The sequence below is a fragment of the Lepisosteus platostomus genome, chromosome 10 (assembly GCF_059453375.1).
Source record: "Lepisosteus platostomus isolate fLepPlt1 chromosome 10, fLepPlt1.hap1, whole genome shotgun sequence".
Classification (NCBI taxonomy): Eukaryota; Metazoa; Chordata; class Actinopteri; order Semionotiformes; family Lepisosteidae; genus Lepisosteus; species Lepisosteus platostomus.
This window is the reverse complement of record NC_142620.1, coordinates 21,030,501-21,057,175: the sequence shown is the minus strand read 5'-3', so window position 1 is coordinate 21,057,175 and position 26,675 is coordinate 21,030,501. Positions and strand designations below refer to the sequence as shown.

General features: G+C 42.5%; 3 protein-coding genes across 3 annotated transcripts; all 3 read right to left on the bottom strand.

The window, feature by feature from the left end:
• Window positions 1-1,271: 1,271 nt before the first annotated feature.
• Window positions 1,272-4,641, bottom strand: LOC148653577 (uncharacterized). The gene is made up of 3 exons (XM_088648765.1): window positions 4,530-4,641; window positions 2,518-4,046; window positions 1,272-2,113 (listed from the first exon to the last, which is right to left on the bottom strand). Exons 2-3 carry the CDS (start codon window positions 4,009-4,011, stop codon window positions 1,865-1,867), a joined length of 1,743 nt encoding a protein of 580 aa, XP_088504891.1. The 5' UTR covers window positions 4,012-4,046; window positions 4,530-4,641; the 3' UTR covers window positions 1,272-1,864.
• Window positions 4,642-11,132: 6,491 nt separating this feature from the next.
• LOC148653576 (uncharacterized) lies at window positions 11,133-12,590 on the bottom strand. Its single transcript, XM_088647350.1, has 2 exons — window positions 12,479-12,590; window positions 11,133-11,995 (listed from the first exon to the last, which is right to left on the bottom strand). Exon 2 carries the CDS (start codon window positions 11,958-11,960, stop codon window positions 11,133-11,135), a length of 828 nt encoding a protein of 275 aa, XP_088503476.1. The 5' UTR covers window positions 11,961-11,995; window positions 12,479-12,590.
• A 6,819-nt stretch (window positions 12,591-19,409) lies between these two features.
• Window positions 19,410-21,750, bottom strand: LOC148653575 (uncharacterized). The gene is made up of 2 exons (XM_088647339.1): window positions 21,639-21,750; window positions 19,410-21,155 (listed from the first exon to the last, which is right to left on the bottom strand). The coding sequence occupies exon 2, from the start codon at window positions 21,118-21,120 to the stop codon at window positions 19,549-19,551; it is 1,572 nt and encodes a 523-aa protein (XP_088503465.1). The 5' UTR covers window positions 21,121-21,155; window positions 21,639-21,750; the 3' UTR covers window positions 19,410-19,548.
• Window positions 21,751-26,675: the final 4,925 nt, after the last annotated feature.

The window sequence follows — 26,675 nt, the reverse complement described above, 5'->3', positions numbered from 1 at the left end:
TAAAGACAGACTTTATCATGATTACAATAAACATAACATAGATAAAAGGGCAGTACTGTGGCACAGAGGTTTGCATTGGAGCCGCTGGCATCCTGTGTTAAATTCTGGACCTGGGGTGCTATCTGTGTGGAGTTTGTATGTTCTCCCTGTGTTTGTGTGGCGTTCCAGGCTTTCCAGGTGCTCCGGTTTCCTCCCACAGTTCAAAGATATACTGGTTGCTTAATTGGTTTCTGGGAAAATTGACACTGGTGTCTGTAAGTGTCCTGTGTCCAGGGCCTTGAGTCTGGCTCTCTCGTGATATTGAGTTGGAAGAAGCAGTCAGAAAATGGATGGATGGATATTGAACATATTATAAAAAAAGACACAAAGGAGGGAGGTCCTTCAGCCCCTTGGGCTGTTTTTGGTTATTGCTGGTTTAATGATTCACTACATCCCTGGAAGTCCTTTATGAAAGGTTCCTCCAGAGTCAGCTCCAACAGTAAAGCATGAAATTGTGTTATAGATTTCCACAGCTCCTCATATAAAGAACCGTCTCCCTTTGTCAGCCACAATACTTCCCAGATACAAGCAGTATTCAGGTCTTCTTGTATAATGCCCACTGTTAAATCTCTACTCGACAAGTGTTGACAAGTTTCCAAATGTCAGTAATTAATTCTTTTTGTGCAATTTGTCATTTGGCCATTTATCAAAAGCCACAGTTTTACAACACTACATACCAGCTGTCTGCAGGTTGTATACCAATAAACTAGTATACCAACAAGAAGAAAAACTGCAGAATTAAAGAGCCCCTATGACTGTTCTGGCTCATTTGATCATCAATAACTCATTCAAGGATCAGTTGAGCTCTTATTAGGATTTAAGGGAACTTCTACTTCAACAACACAGTAAAGCTGTTTATTTCAAGGTTTGTGTGAAAAAAGAGTCCAATATTTAAAAACAATATGTTGGGATTAATGTGACTCAAATATTATGAAAATTAAATAAATTAAATCAAATAACTTTCATTAAAAAAATCAATCACTCTTTACCTTGCTTTTTCAGTTGTTTTTAAGGAAAATTGATGCAGAGAATGTGTGAATACTACTTTTTGATGGTTCCAAGGCCAATGTGACCTGTTCTATCGCCTGCTAATTGTACATTCCAGGTTGAAAAATTATTTTTAGGAGGTCAAGGTGTATGAATGATAAGAACAGCTTGTAATTTCTTTTCACGGTCGACACATTTATCATAAGGGAAAAAAACTGAAATAACCACAGTTACGCAAACATAAGTCCACCAAAAAAAAATCATTTTATTAAAACAAGGTAACATTTTTTTTATCATCATACGGATGAACTGTGCTAAATATATTTCTAAAAAGAAAAAGGCAGGACGTGATGTCAGGAAACAGTTCTTTCTGGGCCCTATGCGGACAACACGATCCGAAAGGTGAAGAAACAAGAGGGAAAAATATCATGCAGGAGTCGGTCAGGAGACGGGGGCGTGTCCGAGGTGAGCAGGTGTCCAGGGGAAGTGAGTCCGGGGCAAACAATCCAAGCAGAAATCCAAAAAGGGGAATCCAAAACGGGAAGCGAAGTCCAAGACCAGGGTATCCATCCAAAATAACTAAAAACCAGAACCGGGTCGGGACCGGCGGGACAGGGAATCAGGAACAGGAAACTAAAACCATAACGGAGCCAGACGCAGCAATCGCCTGCGTCTGGCTTTAAAGGTGGAACTAAAGAGGGGCTGGAATAAGAAACAGGTGTGGGGAATGGGACAGAACGAGGAAGGGCTGGAGCACCCTTAAGAGGAGGAGTAACGATCGTGACACGTGAGTCGTGAACCACGATCACGACTCTTTTGCTCTTCTTCACATCAGTTTTCACCTGCGAGGAGGAGGAGGAGGGCGGCTCCTGATGTGCTGACACTTGGGGATGTGCCTCTGTGCCGGCCTGGGGGCAAAGCGCCGGCCGCAGTGAGGGCAGGGCACGTAGTCGGGGTTTGGATTCGCGGGGGGCTGGGGCAGGTTCACAACCTTCCCTCCTTGCGTGATCACCTGCTGCACCTCCCTGGCCTGTTTGATGCTCCGAATGAAATCCTCGTGCTTCTGCCTCCAGTTGTTCTTTCTCAGCTGGGAACAGGAAATGAAACCAATAAAACAGCTTCCAGAAAAAGTCCAGACTAGCACTGCGTACACAGTCTAGTCACAAACCATTCACAAGGCAAGAAAATATCAATACAGCAATAACTTAGCTTACTGGGGCTACCTTTCAGGTCATTGGGTAGAGAGTACAATTTAGTTATGGTTTTGTTTCCTGTGAGTGCTATTTGCTTGATATTTTATGTAGATTTTAACAACAGAATTCAGAAGTCACTAAGATCCATTTATTCTGTCTGGCGAATGTGCCTTTGCGGCAGTTTTTCAGAAGAGTACTTCATTAAACACTTATTTATTGTTTACATTGATTTATAAGCTGAGTCTGACTCTAGGAGAAAACAAGGGAAGCTTGGAAAGAGTTTAAGGATAGCCCTTACCACGATTGGCGGTTTAACCTTCTTCTTATGGATGTATGTCTCCAGTTCTGTTCCCTTGGCCCTGTGCTTGAAAGAGTCAAAAACCTTCCTCTTTGAATTCTGAAGCTTCTTGCAGATCTTGCTGTGTTTCTCCAACCTCTCTACAGTAAACTTCCTGTGACACAGTTCACAGGGCACCAGCTGAGGGTTTCCACTCTGGCTATTCTCATATGGAAATTGCTCAGCGGTAGGGCACATCAGACTTGTAGGGGACAAATATCTGTTTTCCACTGACAGAGTTTGTTCATCCAGACATGAGGTGTTATTTCTGAAGAGGGCCTGCGAGGCCTGTGCCGCTGAAACGTCGCTTTCAGGGAGCCTTGCTTTCTTGAGATACTTTCTCCTTCCACAGGGGACGTCTTCTAGCCCACGGCTGCAAGGGCTCACTTGACATCTCTCCTGATGGGAAAGCGCAGAGGGAAAGTGCGATTCTGCGCATCCGCCATCTTCCATTGGAGAAGCATAATCAAGGTTGTCTCCTCTGAAAGGAAGGGCTTTCCTTGGAGCGAAGGCTTTTTGCTTCTCCATTCTGCAGGTCAGAAGAGGCACGGCCTTAGAGCGGTGGTTGGCCCACGGTCCTCTGGGGCGAAGCTCGCTCTGCCTCGCCTGGAGTGTCTTCCTTCGGGTCAGGAGTCCTCTATTTTCCCTTACGGCCACCTCTCTGGAGTCTTCCATCTCTCTCTGAACCATCCTCAGCTCCTCCTGAGCTCTGAAGAGCTTCGCCTGCATCGTGGCCTCCATCTGGCGAATCTCGTCCTTCATCATGGCCTCCTTCCGGCGCATCTCATCCTGCAGGCTGGCCTCCCTCCGGCGATGCTCCTCCTTCAGCGCGGCCTCTGCCTCGGCCACTTTTCGTAGCTCCTCTTGCGACTGAAAGTGCTCCTTCCCATTGGCATGAGAAGGGCATTCCCCTGGAGGGGTCGCCACCATGGGGAGGACAGTCCTGTCCTTAGGTTTGCGTACTCTTGAGCCCCTCCTGCCCGGCCTCTCGCAGGGCCTCTCATGACCATCCTGAGGCGGGGTGGGGGCAAACAAGGAATCTCTCTGTGCTTCCGGGCGGTCCACAGCCCGAACCTCACCAGGGCCGGAGACTTTCCTGTTACCCATAGGCTTCAGGGGGTAAGACCGATCATACCCCACAATGTTCTTCTCGGGGCCCTGCTGGGCTTGGAAGCGATAGCTGTTCCCCGTCTTCTTCTCCGCAGCGTATTTGACATATTGGAAAGATTTTCTCATCTTCTGTAGAGCGGCCTCCTGCCGCCGAATGTACATGGCGATCATTTTTTTCTCCTTTTCCTGCATCAGTTTCTCTTGGAAGGTGTCCTTCAGAAGCTGTATCTTGGGAGGCGGGCAGTACGTGGAGATCAGATCCTGTCGCCTTAAGGGCGCAGGTCGATTCGAGTCTGTGTCCTTCGGGGAGGGGGACAGAGCACCAGGCTTAGGACTGGGCTCCATTGGCAAATGAGATATGAGCTTTGTTTCCCAGGTATCTGGAAAAGGCAAAAATGGCAAATAAGTGATATCCTGCACAGTCTAGTATGGTCTAATAGAAAAGAATAAAAAAAACAATTCAGGAAATACACAACTTTTTAATATTAAACCTAATGGTGTTGAATGCTGCATGCTGACTCAGTAGGAGACAGATCCTAAACATAAACATTATAATAAACATTTGTTTCCCAAATAACATTCTCAATGTTCAGAATGCTTAAAGTCATGAGCTTTTTAAAAAATGTGTAACTGAAACCTGGAAATGTACTATTTCATTTCAAAGCTTGTATTATATCTATGATATAAATGTTTTTTATATAAAATTAACCCATTATGCAACAGGGGTTTGAGCAAAAGTCACTGTGAATAAGGGAATTTATCAATATTAATTAGCCGTTTCACTACATTATAGATAGCTGAAGGATTATGATAAAGTATATCGATTTCGCTACAAATTGACAAGCATATTTGATGACACTTACCAAACAAGTTTTAAACAGCGGAGAAATAGTTCACCACGACGATAGCAATGCAATGTTTGACTGGATCTCCCTATGTGATATATCTGTATTTGGGTATATACAGATCACGTAATTCAGGTCACCAACCATTATTACGACGCTCATATGTCATAGAGCTCCTTAGGATGTTTGTATAATCTTAATGCAAATTTTCATATGGCCGCAGTTACGGCGTTTATTTTACAGTTAATGTAACAGGATGTCATTATATTTTTCTGTCTTTATGGTGGCAGACCACTTAACTAAATCTGAGTAGGCGGTATCTACAAATGGGTCAGATAAAATATTAAATATACAGTATAAGCTCACACCTATTCATACCCTTTATGTACTGTATATCTACAATTACGTATACTGTATAATACGATAACTACCATTACAAAATGTCTCCCTTTTGATTTGAAGTGGTTCTTTTAAATAAGTAAATTGCAATCATTTGAGCTCCTATTTCATCGCGGCGACGGACTGAGACTCCAGTTGGATTTGTGAGAAGTAAAGGGGTGTGTCTGTTTTAAAACCGATTCATACGTCTTAAACACATGGACGTAGATAGCACAGTTGTGTTATATAATTTATCTTTTTATTTTATTTAAATTTAAGTATCACATACACATTTTCAAAGTAACTGTACCCCTTTTAATTATTATCCCCATCGCTCACAGCTCCGAAGGTGAGACGAGGGCTACTTCAGATGGGATTTCCACTATTTCTCTCTTAGCTTGTATACCGGTGGAAAGGAGAGGGCTCTTAAAACGTGTTGATAGTAAGATTGGGATGTATTTGCAGTCTAGACATAGTTTTTTTAATGTTCGGAGCCGCCACAGATTCATTTTCTTACGACTGCTTTTCTGGATGACAATGACAATGCAAACGATGGTGTTAAGGCGAGGCTGTGCCTTAAGGCTCCACTGCTTACAATGTTCAGCGCGTAAATCGCAAACGAGCGCCTTCCCTTACGATGAAAATGCAGAAAATAAGAACACGAGATTTAAGCCTACGGCTTACAAATTTATGCGTAAACACTAAAACCGTATCTTTAGCAAAACTGGCGAGACAATGTGTTTTATTATTTAAAAAAGTACTGGAAAATAATTAAAGGTTATCACGATAAACAGAGGTTACTGATCTACTACTGTACGCTGTGACCAAAAATGAGAGTCCCCCGATCCTCGCAGCCTTCATGCTTTGGTCTTGGCCTGGCCGTTTTTTTTTAAGATAATGGGGTCAAGTTAAGAAATTATGCAAGTTTCTAATCAAATCCAAGGGCGCCTCGATCTCCTAAACATCTTTAGAAGGCCGACGGACCACACTGCACGGTCCGGGTCCGGGCCCTGACCCGGTTCTGGATAATGCCAGCTTAAAGTGAAAAATTCTACTGTACATATTATGTTTTCTATTATGGTATATATGTATAATATGGCGCGACCGCTCACGAAGCTAGAAAGAAAGTTATCCGCCATTTTTATTTTACCTGCAATTGAATTTGCCATTAAAATCATTATTAATACCGCAGCTGCTAAATTACTTACCTAAAAGCGTTCAGATACAAAAGCACTTGAGCTGTAATGTTTATATACTGTTGGCCCGATGACCTACTTCAAGAAGAATTGTTACATAGACCGCCAAGGACTGTCATCACACTTTACGTCATAAAGCGCTTTAAAACTTTAGACAAGTTCAACACCTCATATTTTGTACTGTATATCATGGTAAAAGCAACTCAAAGCAATTATAAAAATGATCGAAAGGTAAAAATACAAGCTTATACGAGCTGTCATTTTAACATTTATAACATATATTTAAACAAAACATATATAATCTATTTTAATAAAATAGAAAAGTGTTCTTAGTCTTCACTTAAAAGCTGTTAGAAGCTGCCTTTCTGACAAGAGAGTTCTGTGAGTTCCACACTCAGTGCATTAAAGTCAAAACCAGTTGGTTTTTATTTCCTGTTTTACGACAGACCAAGGAGGGTGTCCACAGACCACTGTGCACCTGCAGGCTGATATGGGGGGTAAAAAGTCTAGAAGTTAGTAAATAAGATTTTAACATATGTTCTAAAACACACCGGACACCTGTACAGTGATGCCAACACAGTGATCTGAGCTCCTTCTTTGAGTTAAATCCTAGCATCTGCATTTTTTACAAGTTGTTGCTATGGCAGAGCATGACCAGAGCATAACAGAAACCACCCATTTTCTAACCGCTTCATCCAATTCAGGGTCAGGGGGTCAGGGGGTCGCGGGGTCACGGGGGAGCCAGAGCCTCAGAAAGTAATAAGCAGGAGATACCCGGGACTGGATGGTAGTCCATTGCAGGGAAGACACAGACACTCACCAATTATCCCAGAAGCCAGTTAACCTACCAGTAGTTCTTTGAACTGTGGGAGGAAACTGGAGCACCCAAAGCAAACTCATGCAAACATGGGGAGAACATACAAGCTCCATACAGATAGCACCCCAGGTCCAGAAGTGTACTCAGGGCCTCAGCACTGTGAGCTAGCAATGCTAAACGCTGCTCTACTGTGCATGCTAATTTCTAGGCATCAGGTGATCAATCAGGTAGTGTTTCTCAGATAAAAGGACACCAGTAATTTAATATGAGATTCAAATTGACCTCAGAACAAAATATAACTTATGTTATATAACGTATATATAACTTACTACAGCATAACTGTCTTATTTGGCTCTTGTAGAAAATATTAACAGCATGCCTATTAAACATACAGTATCTAGCAATCAGCAATCAAAATAAAAACATTTCCGAACATGGAAACTGCCCCGTTAATGAAGCATTTCAAAGACATAAATCTATTCAATAATTACAGTTTTAAGTAGATAACAGATTTATATTCGGATTACGAAAGTATCATAACAACGGCTGCTTGTGTAAGGAATCCATGAATACCACTGTACATGAGAATTTCACACCTATTTGTAATCAATACACAAAATTATATTGAATTTCAGGTACTTGTTTTGTCAGCATTGCTTGACTCCGCGGACTCCTTGTTGTCTCAATATTCTAGCAACAGGACTAATCGCCAATACAGTGCCGTTGTAATCTATTCCTTCTGCCAGCAGAGGGCGGTATTCGCACAGCCAGTTCAGGATAAGATACGGTCCTCGCAGTTCACAGTACAACTGGCCACAGCCGTACTCAGAATATGCTCTCGATAACCTCGTTTAGTTTAAGTACGGCCGTATTTCATATCAACCCACAGATGCATTGCATAAACACTAGAATTCTGGTTGTACTTAAATTGACCTTATACGTTTTGGATTATGTTTAACCTTCTTCAATTTCTTTCTTTTCTTCAACCATATTTTGAGATGATAAAGTTTGCAAAAGCAAATATTATTCAGTGCTTTTTCTTCACTCCTTTAATCAAACCCACATTTCTATAAGGAGGGCCATTGTGAAACTCCCCAAAGTGAGCTGAATTAATCTTTTATTCTTCACACCTGCGAAGTCATTCCTTCATTGTGCAATATGAAGGCCTTTCATTATTCACGTATACTACAACATCTGAAAATAATGGGTCTTGAAATAGTTGAATGAAAGAAAATCCTGAATAACTCCTCCAAATGCGTGTTACACTTTCATCAAGTACACACATTTTGAATGTGTTGAACTATAAAAAGTTATTTTAACCACCTGCTCACTAATCACTGTAATGACTAATGCAATGTGATGTAGGAGAGAAAAGGTATAGGTTGTGCAGCATACATTTCACTGCAAAAAGCGTTACATTCCATGGTTCTTTATGCAGAGTTAACAAGGTAGTATTATTTATTGGCAAAAACGTCAAAAAGTTGAGAGCAATATTTTCATTGGATTAAACGAGATGTATTCACAAGTCTGCTCCTTTACAATGTCACAGGGCCACATCAGATTACAGGAAGTTTTGCTGCCTCGTTCTGAATCGCAGAACATGGTAATTCTTTAACCTTGAAATGTAGTCTATTTTGTGTTGTAAATTGGAGGTTTTACAAGTTATTGTGTGTTCCCCTTTAATTGGCTTCTGGGAAAACTGGCCTCAACACTGTATTGGATAAGGCACTAAGAAAACAGATTCATGCGTGGACCACAGCAATGTCCCTTTACTGAGAGCCAGCAATCAACGGATGTGTCTGATCGTGAATGGTTTTCCCTGTTGTTTGTTGTATTACTCGGTGTTGCATTTTAAGATGTGCATGAGGCAGGATCCCGGAGGCTGCTGCTTCTGCTGGGATTGAGGAAGAGCTGAGCGCCATGTAAGGCAAAGACACTGCGTTCCACTTTATCAGGTGCCTGGAGTGTAAGAGCTGCAGATAATATTGAGTCACATTAATCCCAACATATTTCAAATATTATGTAAATTAAATAAATTAAATCAAATAACTTTCATTAAAAAAATCACTCTTTTCCTTGCTTTTTCAGTTGTTTTTAAGGAAAATTGATGCCGAGAATGTGTGAATACTACTTTTTGATGGTTCCAAGGCCAATGTGACCTGTTCTATTGCCTGCTAATTGTACATTCCAGGTTGAAAAATTATTTTTCGGAGGTCAAGGTGTATGAATGATAAGAACAGCTTGAAATTTCTTTTCACGGTCGACACACATTTATCATAAGGGAAAAAAACTGAAATAACCACAGCTACGCAAACACCAGTCCACCAAAAAAAATCATTTTATTAAAACAAAGTAACATTTTTTTTATCATCATACGGATGAACTGTGCTAAATATATTTCTAAAAAGAAAAAGGCAGGATGTGATGTCAGGAAACAGTTCTTTCTGGGCCCTATGCGGACAACACGATCCGAAAGGTGAAGAAACAAGAGGGAAAAATATCATGCAGGAGTCGGTCAGGAGACGGGGGCGTGTCCGAGGTGAGCAGGTGTCCAGGGGAAGTGAGTCCGGGGCAAACAATCCAAGCAGAAATCCAAAAAGGGGAATCCAAAACGGGAAGCGAAGTCCAAGACCAGGGTATCCATCCAAAATAACTAAAAACCAGAACCGGGTCGGGACCGGCGGGACAGGGAATCAGGAACAGGAAACTAAAACCATAACGGAGCCAGACGCAGCAATCGCCTGCGTCTGGCTTTAAAGGTGGAACTAAAGAGGGGCTGGAATAAGAAACAGGTGTGGGGAATGGGACAGAACGAGGAAGGGCTGGAGCACCCTTAAGAGGAGGAGTAACGATCGTGACACGTGAGTCATGAACCACGATCACGACTCTTTTGCTCTTCTTCACATCAGTTTTCACCTGCGAGGAGGAGGAGGAGGGCGGCTCCTGATGTGCTGACACTTGGGGATGTGCCTCTGTGCCGGCCTGGGGGCAAAGCGCCGGCCGCAGTGAGGGCAGGGCACGTAGTCGGGGTTTGGATTCGCCGGGGGCTGGGGCAGGTTCACAACCTTCCCTCCTTGCGTGATCACCTGCTGCACCTCCCTGGCCTGTTTGATGCTCCGAATGAAATCCTCGTGCTTCTGCCTCCAGTTGTTCTTTCTCAGCTGGGAACAGGAAATGAAACCAATAAAACAGCTTCCAGAAAAAGTCCAGACTAGCACTGCGTACACAGTCTAGTCACAAACCATTCACAAGGCAAGAAAATATCAATACAGCAATAACTTAGCTTACTGGGGCTACCTTTCAGGTCATTGGGTAGAGAGTACAATTTAGTTATAGTTTTGTTTCCTGTGAGTGCTATTTGCTTGATATCTCATGTAGATTTTAACAACAGAATTCAGAAGTCACTAAGATCCATTTATTCTGTCTGGCGAATGTGCCTTTGCGGCAGTTTTTCAGAAGAGTACTTCATTAAACACTTATTTATTGTTTACATTGATTTATAAGCTGAGTCTGACTCTAGGAGAAAACAAGGGAAGCTTGGAAAGAGTTTAAGGATAGCCTTTACCACGATTGGCGGTTTAACCTTCTTCTTATGGATGTATGTCTCCAGTTCTGTTCCCTTGGCCCTGTGCTTGAAAGAGTCAAAAACCTTCCTCTTTGAATTCTGAAGCTTCTTGCAGATCTTGCTGTGTTTCTCCAACCTCTCTACAGCAAACTTCCTGTGACACAGTTCACAGGGCACCAGCTGAGGGTTTCCACTCTGGCTATTCTCATATGGAAATTGCTCAGCGGTAGGGCACATCAGACTTGTAGGGGACAAATATCTGTTTTCCACTGACAGAGTTTGTTCATCCAGACATGAGGTGTTATTTCTGAAGAGGGCCTGCGAGGCCTGTGCCGCTGAAACGTCGCTTTCAGGGAGCCTTGCTTTCTTGAGATACTTTCTCCTTCCACAGGGGACGTCTTCTAGCCCACGGCTGCAAGGGCTCACTTGACATCTCTCCTGATGGGAAAGCGCAGAGGGAAAGTGCGATTCTGCGCATCCGCCATCTTCCATTGGAGAAGCATAATCAAGGTTGTCTCCTCTGAAAGGAAGGGCTTTCCTTGGAGCGAAGGCTTTTTGCTTCTCCATTCTGCAGGTCAGAAGAGGCACGGCCTTAGAGCGGTGGTTGGCCCACGGTCCTCTGGGGCGAAGCTCGCTCTGCCTCGCCTGGAGTGTCTTCCTTCGGGTCAGGAGTCCTCTATATCCCTTACGGCCACCTCTCTGGAGTCTTCCATCTCTCTCTGAACCATCCTCAGCTCCTCCTGAGCTCTGAAGAGCTTCGCCTGCATCGTGGCCTCCATCTGGCGAATCTCGTCCTTCATCATGGCCTCCTTCCGGCGCATCTCATCCTGCAGGCTGGCCTCCCTCCGGCGATGCTCCTCCTTCAGCGCGGCCTCTGCCTCGGCCACTTTTCGTAGCTCCTCTTGCAACTGAAAGTGCTCCTTCCCATTGGCATGAGAAGGGCATTCCCCTGGAGGGGTCGCCACCATGGGGAGGACAGTCCTGTCCTTAGGTTTGCGTACTCTTGAGCCCCTCCTGCCCGGCCTCTCGCAGGGCCTCTCATGACCATCCTGAGGCGGGGTGGGGGCAAACAAGGAATCTCTCTGTGCTTCCGGGCGGTCCACAGCCCGAACCTCACCAGGGCCGGAGACTTTCCTGTTACCCATAGGCTTCAGGGGGTAAGACCGATCATACCCCACAATGTTCTTCTCGGGGCCCTGCTGGGCTTGGAAGCGATAGCTGTTCCCCGTCTTCTTCTCCGCAGCGTATTTGACATATTGGAAAGATTTTCTCATCTTCTGTAGAGCGGCCTCCTGCCGCCGATTGTACATGGCGATCATTTTTTTCTCCTTTTCCTGCATCAGTTTCTCTTGGAAGGTGTCCTTCAGAAGCTGTATCTTGGGAGGCGGGCAGTACGTGGAGATCAGATCCTGTCGCCTTAAGGGCGCAGGTCGATTCGAGTCTGTGTCCTTCGGGGAGGGGGACAGAGCACCAGGCTTAGGACTGGGCTCCATTGGCAAATGAGATATGAGCTTTGTTTCCCAGGTATCTGGAAAAGGCAAAAATGGCAAATAAGTGATATCCTGCACAGTCTAGTATGGTCTAATAGAAAAGAATAAAAAAAACAATTCAGGAAATACACAACTTTTTAATATTAAACCTAATGGTGTTGAATGCTGCATGCTGACTCAGTAGGAGACAGATCCTAAACATAAACATTATAATAAACATTTGTTTCCCAAATAACATTCTCAATGTTCAGAATGCTTAAAGTCATGAGCTTTTTAAAAAATGTGTAACTGAAACCTGGAAATGTACTATTTCATTTCAAAGCTTGTATTATATCTATGATATAAATGTTTTTTATATAAAATTAACCCATTATGCAACAGGGGTTTGAGCAAAAGTCACTGTGAATAAGGGAATTTATCAATATTAATTAGCCGTTTCACTACATTATAGATAGCTGAAGGATTATGATAAAGTATATCGATTTCGCTACAAATTGACAAGCATATTTGATGACACTTACCAAACAAGTTTTAAACAGCGGAGAAATAGTTCACCACGACGATAGCAATGCAATGTTTGACTGGATCTCCCTATGTGATATATCTGTATTTGGGTATATACAGATCACGTAATTCAGGTCACCAACCATTATTACGACGCTCATATGTCATAGAGCTCCTTAGGATGTTTGTATAATCTTAATGCAAATTTTCATATGGCCGCAGTTACGGCGTTTATTTTACAGTTAATGTAACAGGATGTCATTATATTTTTCTGTCTTTATGGTGGCAGACCACTTAACTAAATCTGAGTAGGCGGTATCTACAAATGGGTCAGATAAAATATTAAATATACAGTATAAGCTCACACCTATTCATACCCTTTATGTACTGTATATCTACAATTACGTATACTGTATAATACTGTAACGCAACGGGGGCTCAGGCGGGCGCCCTTGCCGCATCTGGTCGGCCCCATCCCGACTGGAGGCTCGAACCCGGGACTTCCGCGTCTCTCTGCAGCGACCTAGCCCCGTGAGCCAAAGAGAGATCTCTCCACAGCCCAGTAGCTGTGGTCCTGCTATCACAGGGAAGGGCGGTGACGTCACCCGCTCTGGTACGCCGGCTCTTACACAGCGCCTGTCGGCCGTAAGCGTTACACTCTCCCCCGCTTAAATCGCCGTCCCCGGCGAAGGGCTATCCCGCCCCGCTTCTGACACCAATGTAACGCAACGGGGGCTCAGGCGGGCGCCCTTGCCGCATCTGGTCGGCCCCATCCCGACTGGAGGCTCGAACCCGGGACTTCCGCGTCTCTCTGCAGCGACCTAGCCCCGTGAGCTAAAGAGAGATCTCTCTACAGCCCAGTAGCTGTGGTCCTGCTATCACAGGGAAGGGCGGTGACGTCACCCGCTCTGGTACGCCGGCTCTTACACAGCGCCCTGTCGGCCGTAAGCGTTACAATACGATAACTACCATTACAAAATGTCTCCCTTTTGATTTGAAGTGGTTCTTTTAAATAAGTAAATTGCAATCATTTGAGCTCCTATTTCATCGCGGCGACGGACTGAGACTCCAGTTGGATTTGTGAGAAGTAAAGGGGTGTGTCTGTTTTAAAACCGATTCATACGTCTTAAACACATGGACGTAGATAGCACAGTTGTGTTATATAATTTATCTTTTTATTTTATTTAAATTTAAGTATCACATACACATTTTCAAAGTAACTGTACCCCTTTTAATTATTATCCCCATCGCTCACAGCTCCGAAGGTGAGACGAGGGCTACTTCAGATGGGATTTCCACTATTTCTCTCTTAGCTTGTATACCGGTGGAAAGGAGAGGGCTCTTAAAACGTGTTGATAGTAAGATTGGGATGTATTTGCAGTCTAGACATAGTTTTTTTAATGTTCGGAGCCGCCACAGATTCATTTTCTTACGACTGCTTTTCTGGATGACAATGACAATGCAAACGATGGTGTTAAGGCGAGGCTGTGCCTTAAGGCTCCACTGCTTACAATGTTCAGCGCGTAAATCGCAAACGAGCGCCTTCCCTTACGATGAAAATGCAGAAAATAAGAACACGAGATTTAAGCCTACGGCTTACAAATTTATGCGTAAACACTAAAACCGTATCTTTAGCAAAACTGGCGAGACAATGTGTTTTATTATTTAAAAAAGTACTGGAAAATAATTAAAGGTTATCACGATAAACAGAGGTTACTGATCTACTACTGTACGCTGTGACCAAAAATGAGAGTCCCCCGATCCTCGCAGCCTTCATGCTTTGGTCTTGGCCTGGCCGTTTTTTTTTAAGATAATGGGGTCAAGTTAAGAAATTATGCAAGTTTCTAATCAAATCCAAGGGCGCCTCGATCTCCTAAACATCTTTAGAAGGCCGACGGACCACACTGCACGGTCCGGGTCCGGGCCCTGACCCGGTTCTGGATAATGCCAGCTTAAAGTGAAAAATTCTACTGTACATATTATGTTTTCTATTATGGTATATATGTATAATATGGCGCGACCGCTCACGAAGCTAGAAAGAAAGTTATCCGCCATTTTTATTTTACCTGCAATTGAATTTGCCATTAAAATCATTATTAATACCGCAGCTGCTAAATTACTTACCTAAAAGCGTTCAGATACAAAAGCACTTGAGCTGTAATGTTTATATACTGTTGGCCCGATGACCTACTTCAAGAAGAATTGTTACATAGACCGCCAAGGACTGTCATCACACTTTACGTCATAAAGCGCTTTAAAACTTTAGACAAGTTCAACACCTCATATTTTGTACTGTATATCATGGTAAAAGCAACTCAAAGCAATTATAAAAATGATCGAAAGGTAAAAATACAAGCTTATACGAGCTGTCATTTTAACATTTATAACATATATTTAAACAAAACATATATAATCTATTTTAATAAAATAGAAAAGTGTTCTTAGTCTTCACTTAAAAGCTGTTAGAAGCTGCCTTTCTGACAAGAGAGTTCTGTGAGTTCCACACTCAGTGCATTAAAGTCAAAACCAGTTGGTTTTTATTTCCTGTTTTACGACAGACCAAGGAGGGTGTCCACAGACCACTGTGCACCTGCAGGCTGATATGGGGGGTAAAAAGTCTAGAAGTTAGTAAATAAGATTTTAACATATGTTCTAAAACACACCGGACACCTGTACAGTGATGCCAACACAGTGATCTGAGCTCCTTCTTTGAGTTAAATCCTAGCATCTGCATTTTTTACAAGTTGTTGCTATGGCAGAGCATGACCAGAGCATAACAGAAACCACCCATTTTCTAACCGCTTCATCCAATTCAGGGTCAGGGGGTCAGGGGGTCGCGGGGTCACGGGGGAGCCAGAGCCTCAGAAAGTAATAAGCAGGAGATACCCGGGACTGGATGGTAGTCCATTGCAGGGAAGACACAGACACTCACCAATTATCCCAGAAGCCAGTTAACCTACCAGTAGTTCTTTGAACTGTGGGAGGAAACTGGAGCACCCAAAGCAAACTCATGCAAACATGGGGAGAACATACAAGCTCCATACAGATAGCACCCCAGGTCCAGAAGTGTACTCAGGGCCTCAGCACTGTGAGCTAGCAATGCTAAACGCTGCTCTACTGTGCATGCTAATTTCTAGGCATCAGGTGATCAATCAGGTAGTGTTTCTCAGATAAAAGGACACCAGTAATTTAATATGAGATTCAAATTGACCTCAGAACAAAATATAACTTATGTTATATAACGTATATATAACTTACTACAGCATAACTGTCTTATTTGGCTCTTGTAGAAAATATTAACAGCATGCCTATTAAACATACAGTATCTAGCAATCAGCAATCAAAATAAAACATTTCCGAACATGGAAACTGCCCCGTTAATGAAGCATTTCAAAGACATTAATCTATTCAATAATTACAGTTTTAAGTAGATAACAGATTTATATTCGGATTACGAAAGTATCATAACAACGGCTGCTTGTGTAAGGAATCCATGAATACCACTGTACATGAGAATTTCACACCTATTTGTAATCAATACACAAAATTATATTGAATTTCAGGTACTTGTTTTGTCAGCATTGCTTGACTCCGCGGACTCCTTGTTGTCTCAATATTCTAGCAACAGGACTAATCGCCAATACAGTGCCGTTGTAATCTATTCCTTCTGACAGCAGAGGGCGGTATTCGCACAGCCAGTTCAGGATAAGATACGGTCCTCGCAGTTCACAGTACAACTGGCCACAGCCGTACTCAGAATATGCTCTCGATAACCTCGTTTAGTTTAAGTACGGCCGTATTTCATATCAACCCACAGATGCATTGCATAAACACTAGAATTCTGGTTGTACTTAAATTGACCTTATACGTTTTGGATTATGTTTAACCTTCTTCAATTTCTTTCTTTTCTTCAACCATATTTTGAGATGATAAAGTTTGCAAAAGCAAATATTATTCAGTGCTTTTTCTTCACTCCTTTAATCAAACCCACATTTCTATAAGGAGGGCCATTGTGAAACTCCCCAAAGTGAGCTGAATTAATCTTTTATTCTTCACACCTGCGAAGTCATTCCTTCATTGTGCAATATGAAGGCCTTTCATTATTCACGTATACTACAACATCTGAAAATAATGGGTCTTGAAATAGTTGAATGAAAGAAAATCCTGAATAACTCCTCCAAATGCGTGTTACACTTTCATCAAGTACACACATTTTGAATGTGTTGAACTATAAAAAGTTATTTTAACCATACCCAATGGAGCCCGGGAGTGCGATTGCATACACAATCATGTTTTCAGTGTTTGGACATCAGCCGTACATCAGAACAATCATTTCACTAACACAGCTCCATGTTGAGTGACTTCCCTTCAAAAACACAAAGTCACTTTCCCTTAGCAATTATTGCATGGACTTAGATTATCTGCCTTCTGCATCAAGCCCTGTATGATATACTGTACAAAGCCAAGCTTTGGGATAGTGCTTTGTTTGGATCCTTGTCTTGATCCTTTTGGATCCCAGGCTGCTCATTTGCAAATGAGTTTTGACATTAATTATAGTGACTATAGCAATGAGGTGGCACTGTGGTTCACAGAGCTGGGGTCCTGGGTTCAATTCCTGGGGTGCAGTCTGGATGGAATTGTATGTTCTCCCTTCATTTGTGTGGATTTCTTCCAGGTGCTCAAGTTTCTTCCCACAGTCCAAAGACATACAGTACTAGTAGGTTAAGGTGGAACTACAGTCCCAACTTTTCAGACCAGTTATTTAATTTCAGTCACAAAATAAAATCATTGACATTATAGAAAAACTTTACAAACTCAAAATTGAGCACAAAATCATGAACTTTGTGAAAGTACTGTAAGTTACACCATGTTGTAACAAATTCGCATTCAAGTTCCACACAAATTGCGATGTGATGCAGCCCTTCCTGCTCACTAATCACTGTAATGACTAATGCAATGTGATGTAGGAGAGAAAAGGTATAGGTTGTGCAGCAAACATTTCACTGCAAAAAGCGTTACATTCCATGGTTCTTTATGCAGAGTTAACAAGGTAGTATTATTTATTGGCAAAAACGTCAAAAAGTTGAGAGCAATATTTTCATTGGATTAAACGAGATGTATTCACAAGTCTGCTCCTTTACAATGTCACAGGGCCACATCAGATTACAGGAAGTTTTGCTGCCTCGTTCTGAATCGCAGAACATGGTAATTCTTTAACCTTGAAATGTAGTCTATTTTGTGATGTAAATTGGAGGTTTTACAAGTTATTGTGTGTTCCCCTTTAATTGGCTTCTGGGAAAACTGGCCTCAACACTGTATTGGATAAGGCACTAAGAAAACAGATTCATGCGTGGACCACAGCAATGTCCCTTTACTGAGAGCCAGCAATCAACGGATGTGTCTGATCGTGAATGGTTTTCCCTGTTGTTTGTTGTATTACTCGGTGTTGCATTTTAAGCTGTGCATGAGGCAGGACCCGGAGGCTGCTGCTTCTGCTGGGATTGAGGAAGAGCTGAGCGCCATGTAAGGCAAAGACACTGCGTTCCACTTTATCAGGTGCCTGGAGTGTAAGAGCTGCAGATAATATTGAGTCACATTAATCCCAACATATTTCAAATATTATGTAAATTAAATAAATTAAATCAAATAACTTTCATTAAAAAATCACTCTTTTCCTTGCTTTTTCAGTTGTTTTTAAGGAAAATTGATGCCGAGAATGTGTGAATACTACTTTTTGATGGTTCCAAGGCCAATGTGACCTGTTCTATTGCCTGCTAATTGTACATTCCAGGTTGAAAAATTATTTTTCGGAGGTCAAGGTGTATGAATGATAAGAACAGCTTGAAATTTCTTTTCACGGTCGACACACATTTATCATAAGGGAAAAAAACTGAAATAACCACAGCTACGCAAACACCAGTCCACCAAAAAAAATCATTTTATTAAAACAAAGTAACATTTTTTTTATCATCATACGGATGAACTGTGCTAAATATATTTCTAAAAAGAAAAAGGCAGGATGTGATGTCAGGAAACAGTTCTTTCTGGGCCCTATGCGGACAACACGATCCGAAAGGTGAAGAAACAAGAGGGAAAAATATCATGCAGGAGTCGGTCAGGAGACGGGGGCGTGTCCGAGGTGAGCAGGTGTCCAGGGGAAGTGAGTCCGGGGCAAACAATCCAAGCAGAAATCCAAAAAGGGGAATCCAAAACGGGAAGCGAAGTCCAAGACCAGGGTATCCATCCAAAATAACTAAAAACCAGAACCGGGTCGGGACCGGCGGGACAGGGAATCAGGAACAGGAAACTAAAACCATAACGGAGCCAGACGCAGCAATCGCCTGCGTCTGGCTTTAAAGGTGGAACTAAAGAGGGGCTGGAATAAGAAACAGGTGTGGGGAATGGGACAGAACGAGGAAGGGCTGGAGCACCCTTAAGAGGAGGAGTAACGATCGTGACACGTGAGTCATGAACCACGATCACGACTCTTTTGCTCTTCTTCACATCAGTTTTCACCTGCGAGGAGGAGGAGGAGGGCGGCTCCTGATGTGCTGACACTTGGGGATGTGCCTCTGTGCCGGCCTGGGGGCAAAGCGCCGGCCGCAGTGAGGGCAGGGCACGTAGTCGGGGTTTGGATTCGCCGGGGGCTGGGGCAGGTTCACAACCTTCCCTCCTTGCGTGATCACCTGCTGCACCTCCCTGGCCAGTTTGATGCTCCGAATGAAATCCTCGTGCTTCTGCCTCCAGTTGTTCTTTCTCAGCTGGGAACAGGAAATGAAACCAATAAAACAGCTTCCAGAAAAAGTCCAGACTAGCACTGCGTACACAGTCTAGTCACAAACCATTCACAAGGCAAGAAAATATCAATACAGCAATAACTTAGCTTACTGGGGCTACCTTTCAGGTAATTGGGTAGAGAGTACAATTTAGTTATAGTTTTGTTTCCTGTGAGTGCTATTTGCTTGATATCTCATGTAGATTTTAACAACAGAATTCAGAAGTCACTAAGATCCATTTATTCTGTCTGGCGAATGTGCCTTTGCGGCAGTTTTTCAGAAGAGTACTTCATTAAACACTTATTTATTGTTTACATTGATTTATAAGCTGAGTCTGACTCTAGGAGAAAACAAGGGAAGCTTGGAAAGAGTTTAAGGATAGCCCTTACCACGATTGGCGGTTTAACCTTCTTCTTATGGATGTATGTCTCCAGTTCTGTTCCCTTGGCCCTGTGCTTGAAAGAGTCAAAAACCTTCCTCTTTGAATTCTGAAGCTTCTTGCAGATCTTGCTGTGTTTCTCCAACCTCTCTACAGCAAACTTCCTGTGACACAGTTCACAGGGCACCAGCTGAGGGTTTCCACTCTGGCTATTCTCATATGGAAATTGCTCAGCGGTAGGGCACATCAGACTTGTAGGGGACAAATATCTGTTTTCCACTGACAGAGTTTGTTCATCCAGACATGAGGTGTTATTTCTGAAGAGGGCCTGCGAGGCCTGTGCCGCTGAAACGTCGCTTTCAGGGAGCCTTGCTTTCTTGAGATACTTTCTCCTTCCACAGGGGACGTCTTCTAGCCCACGGCTGCAAGGGCTCACTTGACATCTCTCCTGATGGGAAAGCGCAGAGGGAAAGTGCGATTCTGCGCATCCGCCATCTTCCATTGGAGAAGCATAATCAAGGTTGTCTCCTCTGAAAGGAAGGGCTTTCCTTGGAGCGAAGGCTTTTTGCTTCTCCATTCTGCAGGTCAGAAGAGGCACGGCCTTAGAGCGGTGGTTGGCCCACGGTCCTCTGGGGCGAAGCTCGCTCTGCCTCGCCTGGAGTGTCTTCCTTCGGGTCAGGAGTCCTCTATTTTCCCTTACGGCCACCTCTCTGGAGTCTTCCATCTCTCTCTGAACCATCCTCAGCTCCTCCTGAGCTCTGAAGAGCTTCGCCTGCATCGTGGCCTCCATCTGGCGAATCTCGTCCTTCATCATGGCCTCCTTCCGGCGCATCTCATCCTGCAGGCTGGCCTCCCTCCGGCGATGCTCCTCCTTCAGCGCGGCCTCTGCCTCGGCCACTTTTCGTAGCTCCTCTTGCGACTGAAAGTGCTCCTTCCCATTGGCATGAGAAGGGCATTCCCCTGGAGGGGTCGCCACCATGGGGAGGACAGTCCTGTCCTTAGGTTTGCGTACTCTTGAGCCCCTCCTGCCCGGCCTCTCGCAGGGCCTCTCATGACCATCCTGAGGCGGGGTGGGGGCAAACAAGGAATCTCTCTGTGCTTCCGGGCGGTCCACAGCCCGAACCTCACCAGGGCTGGAGACTTTCCTGTTACCCATAGGCTTCAGGGGGTAAGACCGATCATACCCCACAATGTTCTTCTCGGGGCCCTGCTGGGCTTGGAAGCGATAGCTGTTCCCCGTCTTCTTCTCCGCAGCGTATTTGACATATTGGAAAGATTTTCTCATCTTCTGTAGAGCGGCCTCCTGCCGCCGATTGTACATGGCGATCATTTTTTTCTCCTTTTCCTGCATCAGTTTCTCTTGGAAGGTGTCCTTCAGAAGCTGTATCTTGGGAGGCGGGCAGTACGTGGAGATCAGATCCTGTCGCCTTAAGGGCGCAGGTCGATTCGAGTCTGTGTCCTTCGGGGAGGGGGACAGAGCACCAGGCTTAGGACTGGGCTCCATTGGCAAATGAGATATGAGCTTTGTTTCCCAGGTATCTGGAAAAGGCAAAAATGGCAAATAAGTGATATCCTGCACAGTCTAGTATGGTCTAATAGAAAAGAATAAAAAAAACAATTCAGGAAATACACAACTTTTTAATATTAAACCTAATGGTGTTGAATGCTGCATGCTGACTCAGTAGGAGACAGATCCTAAACATAAACATTATAATAAACATTTGTTTCCCAAATAACATTCTCAATGTTCAGAATGCTTAAAGTCATGAGCTTTTTAAAAAATGTGTAACTGAAACCTGGAAATGTACTATTTCATTTCAAAGCTTGTATTATATCTATGATATAAATGTTTTTTATATAAAATTAACCCATTATGCAACAGGGGTTTGAGCAAAAGTCACTGTGAATAAGGGAATTTATCAATATTAATTAGCCGTTTCACTACATTATAGATAGCTGAAGGATTATGATAAAGTATATCGATTTCGCTACAAATTGACAAGCATATTTGATGACACTTACCAAACAAGTTTTAAACAGCGGAGAAATAGTTCACCACGACGATAGCAATGCAATGTTTGACTGGATCTCCCTATGTGATATATCTGTATTTGGGTATATACAGATCACGTAATTCAGGTCACCAACCATTATTACGACGCTCATATGTCATAGAGCTCCTTAGGATGTTTGTATAATCTTAATGCAAATTTTCATATGGCCGCAGTTACGGCGTTTATTTTACAGTTAATGTAACAGGATGTCATTATATTTTTCTGTCTTTATGGTGGCAGACCACTTAACTAAATCTGAGTAGGCGGTATCTACAAATGGGTCAGATAAAATATTAAATATACAGTATAAGCTCACACCTATTCATACCCTTTATGTACTGTATATCTACAATTACGTATACTGTATAATACGATAACTACCATTACAAAATGTCTCCCTTTTGATTTGAAGTGGTTCTTTTAAATAAGTAAATTGCAATCATTTGAGCTCCTATTTCATCGCGGCGACGGACTGAGACTCCAGTTGGATTTGTGAGAAGTAAAGGGGTGTGTCTGTTTTAAAACCGATTCATACGTCTTAAACACATGGACGTAGATAGCACAGTTGTGTTATATAATTTATCTTTTTATTTTATTTAAATTTAAGTATCACATACACATTTTCAAAGTAACTGTACCCCTTTTAATTATTATCCCCATCGCTCACAGCTCCGAAGGTGAGACGAGGGCTACTTCAGATGGGATTTCCACTATTTCTCTCTTAGCTTGTATACCGGTGGAAAGGAGAGGGCTCTTAAAACGTGTTGATAGTAAGATTGGGATGTATTTGCAGTCTAGACATAGTTTTTTTAATGTTCGGAGCCGCCACAGATTCATTTTCTTACGACTGCTTTTCTGGATGACAATGACAATGCAAACGATGGTGTTAAGGCGAGGCTGTGCCTTAAGGCTCCACTGCTTACAATGTTCAGCGCGTAAATCGCAAACGAGCGCCTTCCCTTACGATGAAAATGCAGAAAATAAGAACACGAGATTTAAGCCTACGGCTTACAAATTTATGCGTAAACACTAAAACCGTATCTTTAGCAAAACTGGCGAGACAATGTGTTTTATTATTTAAAAAAGTACTGGAAAATAATTAAAGGTTATCACGATAAACAGAGGTTACTGATCTACTACTGTACGCTGTGACCAAAAATGAGAGTCCCCCGATCCTCGCAGCCTTCATGCTTTGGTCTTGGCCTGGCCGTTTTTTTTTAAGATAATGGGGTCAAGTTAAGAAATTATGCAAGTTTCTAATCAAATCCAAGGGCGCCTCGATCTCCTAAACATCTTTAGAAGGCCGACGGACCACACTGCACGGTCCGGGTCCGGGCCCTGACCCGGTTCTGGATAATGCCAGCTTAAAGTGAAAAATTCTACTGTACATATTATGTTTTCTATTATGGTATATATGTATAATATGGCGCGACCGCTCACGAAGCTAGAAAGAAAGTTATCCGCCATTTTTATTTTACCTGCAATTGAATTTGCCATTAAAATCATTATTAATACCGCAGCTGCTAAATTACTTACCTAAAAGCGTTCAGATACAAAAGCACTTGAGCTGTAATGTTTATATACTGTTGGCCCGATGACCTACTTCAAGAAGAATTGTTACATAGACCGCCAAGGACTGTCATCACACTTTACGTCATAAAGCGCTTTAAAACTTTAGACAAGTTCAACACCTCATATTTTGTACTGTATATCATGGTAAAAGCAACTCAAAGCAATTATAAAAATGATCGAAAGGTAAAAATACAAGCTTATACGAGCTGTCATTTTAACATTTATAACATATATTTAAACAAAACATATATAATCTATTTTAATAAAATAGAAAAGTGTTCTTAGTCTTCACTTAAAAGCTGTTAGAAGCTGCCTTTCTGACAAGAGAGTTCTGTGAGTTCCACACTCAGTGCATTAAAGTCAAAACCAGTTGGTTTTTATTTCCTGTTTTACGACAGAGCAAGGAGGGTGTCCACAGACCACTGTGCACCTGCAGGCTGATATGGGGGGTAAAAAGTCTAGAAGTTAGTAAATAAGATTTTAACATATGTTCTAAAACACACCGGACACCTGTACAGTGATGCCAACACAGTGATCTGAGCTCCTTCTTTGAGTTAAATCCTAGCATCTGCATTTTTTACAAGTTGTTGCTATGGCAGAGCATGACCAGAGCATAACAGAAACCACCCATTTTCTAACCGCTTCATCCAATTCAGGGTCAGGGGGTCAGGGGGTCGCGGGGTCACGGGGGAGCCAGAGCCTCAGAAAGTAATAAGCAGGAGATACCCGGGACTGGATGGTAGTCCATTGCAGGGAAGACACAGACACTCACCAATTATCCCAGAAGCCAGTTAACCTACCAGTAGTTCTTTGAACTGTGGGAGGAAACTGGAGCACCCAAAGCAAACTCATGCAAACATGGGGAGAACATACAAGCTCCATACAGATAGCACCCCAGGTCCAGAAGTGTACTCAGGGCCTCAGCACTGTGAGCTAGCAATGCTAAACGCTGCTCTACTGTGCATGCTAATTTCTAGGCATCAGGTGATCAATCAGGTAGTGTTTCTCAGATAAAAGGACACCAGTAATTTAATATGAGATTCAAATTGACCTCAGAACAAAATATAACTTATGTTATATAACGTATATATAACTTACTACAGCATAACTGTCTTATTTGGCTCTTGTAGAAAATATTAACAGCATGCCTATTAAACATACAGTATCTAGCAATCAGCAATCAAAATAAAAACATTTCCGAACATGGAAACTGCCCCGTTAATGAAGCATTTCAAAGACATAAATCTATTCAATAATTACAGTTTTAAGTAGATAACAGATTTATATTCGGATTACGAAAGTATCATAACAACGGCTGCTTGTGTAAGGAATCCATGAATACCACTGTACATGAGAATTTCACACCTATTTGTAATCAATACACAAAATTATATTGAATTTCAGGTACTTGTTTTGTCAGCATTGCTTGACTCCGCGGACTCCTTGTTGTCTCAATATTCTAGCAACAGGACTAATCGCCAATACAGTGCCGTTGTAATCTATTCCTTCTGCCAGCAGAGGGCGGTATTCGCACAGCCAGTTCAGGATAAGATACGGTCCTCGCAGTTCACAGTACAACTGGCCACAGCCGTACTCAGAATATGCTCTCGATAACCTCGTTTAGTTTAAGTACGGCCGTATTTCATATCAACCCACAGATGCATTGCATAAACACTAGAATTCTGGTTGTACTTAAATTGACCTTATACGTTTTGGATTATGTTTAACCTTCTTCAATTTCTTTCTTTTCTTCAACCATATTTTGAGATGATAAAGTTTGCAAAAGCAAATATTATTCAGTGCTTTTTCTTCACTCCTTTAATCAAACCCACATTTCTATAAGGAGGGCCATTGTGAAACTCCCCAAAGTGAGCTGAATTAATCTTTTATTCTTCACACCTGCGAAGTCATTCCTTCATTGTGCAATATGAAGGCCTTTCATTATTCACGTATACTACAACATCTGAAAATAATGGGTCTTGAAATAGTTGAATGAAAGAAAATCCTGAATAACTCCTCCAAATGCGTGTTACACTTTCATCAAGTACACACATTTTGAATGTGTTGAACTATAAAAAGTTATTTTAACCATACCCAATGGAGCCCGGGAGTGCGATTGCATACACAATCATGTTTTCAGTGTTTGGACATCAGCCGTACATCAGAACAATCATTTCACTAACACAGCTCCATGTTGAGTGACTTCCCTTCAAAAACACAAAGTCACTTTCCCTTAGCAATTATTGCATGGACTTAGATTATCTGCCTTCTGCATCAAGCCCTGTATGATATACTGTACAAAGCCAAGCTTTGGGATAGTGCTTTGTTTGGATCCTTGTCTTGATCCTTTTGGATCCCAGGCTGCTCATTTGCAAATGAGTTTTGACATTAATTATAGTGACTATAGCAATGAGGTGGCACTGTGGTTCACAGAGCTGGGGTCCTGGGTTCAATTCCTGGGGTGCAGTCTGGATGGAATTGTATGTTCTCCCTTCATTTGTGTGGATTTCTTCCAGGTGCTCAAGTTTCTTCCCACAGTCCAAAGACATACAGTACTAGTAGGTTAAGGTGGAACTACAGTCCCAACTTTTCAGACCAGTTATTTAATTTCAGTCACAAAATAAAATCATTGACATTATAGAAAAACTTTACAAACTCAAAATTGAGCACAAAATCATGAACTTTGTGAAAGTACTGTAAGTTACACCATGTTGTAACAAATTCGCATTCAAGTTCCACACAAATTGCGATGTGATGCAGCCCTTCCTGCTCACTAATCACTGTAATGACTAATGCAATGTGATGTAGGAGAGAAAAGGTATAGGTTGTGCAGCAAACATTTCACTGCAAAAAGCGTTACATTCCATGGTTCTTTATGCAGAGTTAACAAGGTAGTATTATTTATTGGCAAAAACGTCAAAAAGTTGAGAGCAATATTTTCATTGGATTAAACGAGATGTATTCACAAGTCTGCTCCTTTACAATGTCACAGGGCCACATCAGATTACAGGAAGTTTTGCTGCCTCGTTCTGAATCGCAGAACATGGTAATTCTTTAACCTTGAAATGTAGTCTATTTTGTGATGTAAATTGGAGGTTTTACAAGTTATTGTGTGTTCCCCTTTAATTGGCTTCTGGGAAAACTGGCCTCAACACTGTATTGGATAAGGCACTAAGAAAACAGATTCATGCGTGGACCACAGCAATGTCCCTTTACTGAGAGCCAGCAATCAACGGATGTGTCTGATCGTGAATGGTTTTCCCTGTTGTTTGTTGTATTACTCGGTGTTGCATTTTAAGCTGTGCATGAGGCAGGACCCGGAGGCTGCTGCTTCTGCTGGGATTGAGGAAGAGCTGAGCGCCATGTAAGGCAAAGACACTGCGTTCCACTTTATCAGGTGCCTGGAGTGTAAGAGCTGCAGATAATATTGAGT

Bases quoted from the DNA above. Each gene is read 5' to 3' on its own strand.
- LOC148653575 (XM_088647339.1), bottom strand. From the start codon at position 21,120: ATGGAGCCCAGTCCTAAGCCTGGTGCTCTGTCCCCCTCCCCGAAGGAC.
- LOC148653576 (XM_088647350.1), bottom strand. From the start codon at position 11,960: ATGGAGCCCAGTCCTAAGCCTGGTGCTCTGTCCCCCTCCCCGAAGGAC.
- LOC148653577 (XM_088648765.1), bottom strand. From the start codon at position 4,011: ATGGAGCCCAGTCCTAAGCCTGGTGCTCTGTCCCCCTCCCCGAAGGAC. The intron at 2,114-2,517 runs GTAAGGGCTATC...TCCTGTTCCCAG, and splicing joins AGGTTAAACCGCCAATCGTG to CTGAGAAAGAACAACTGGAG.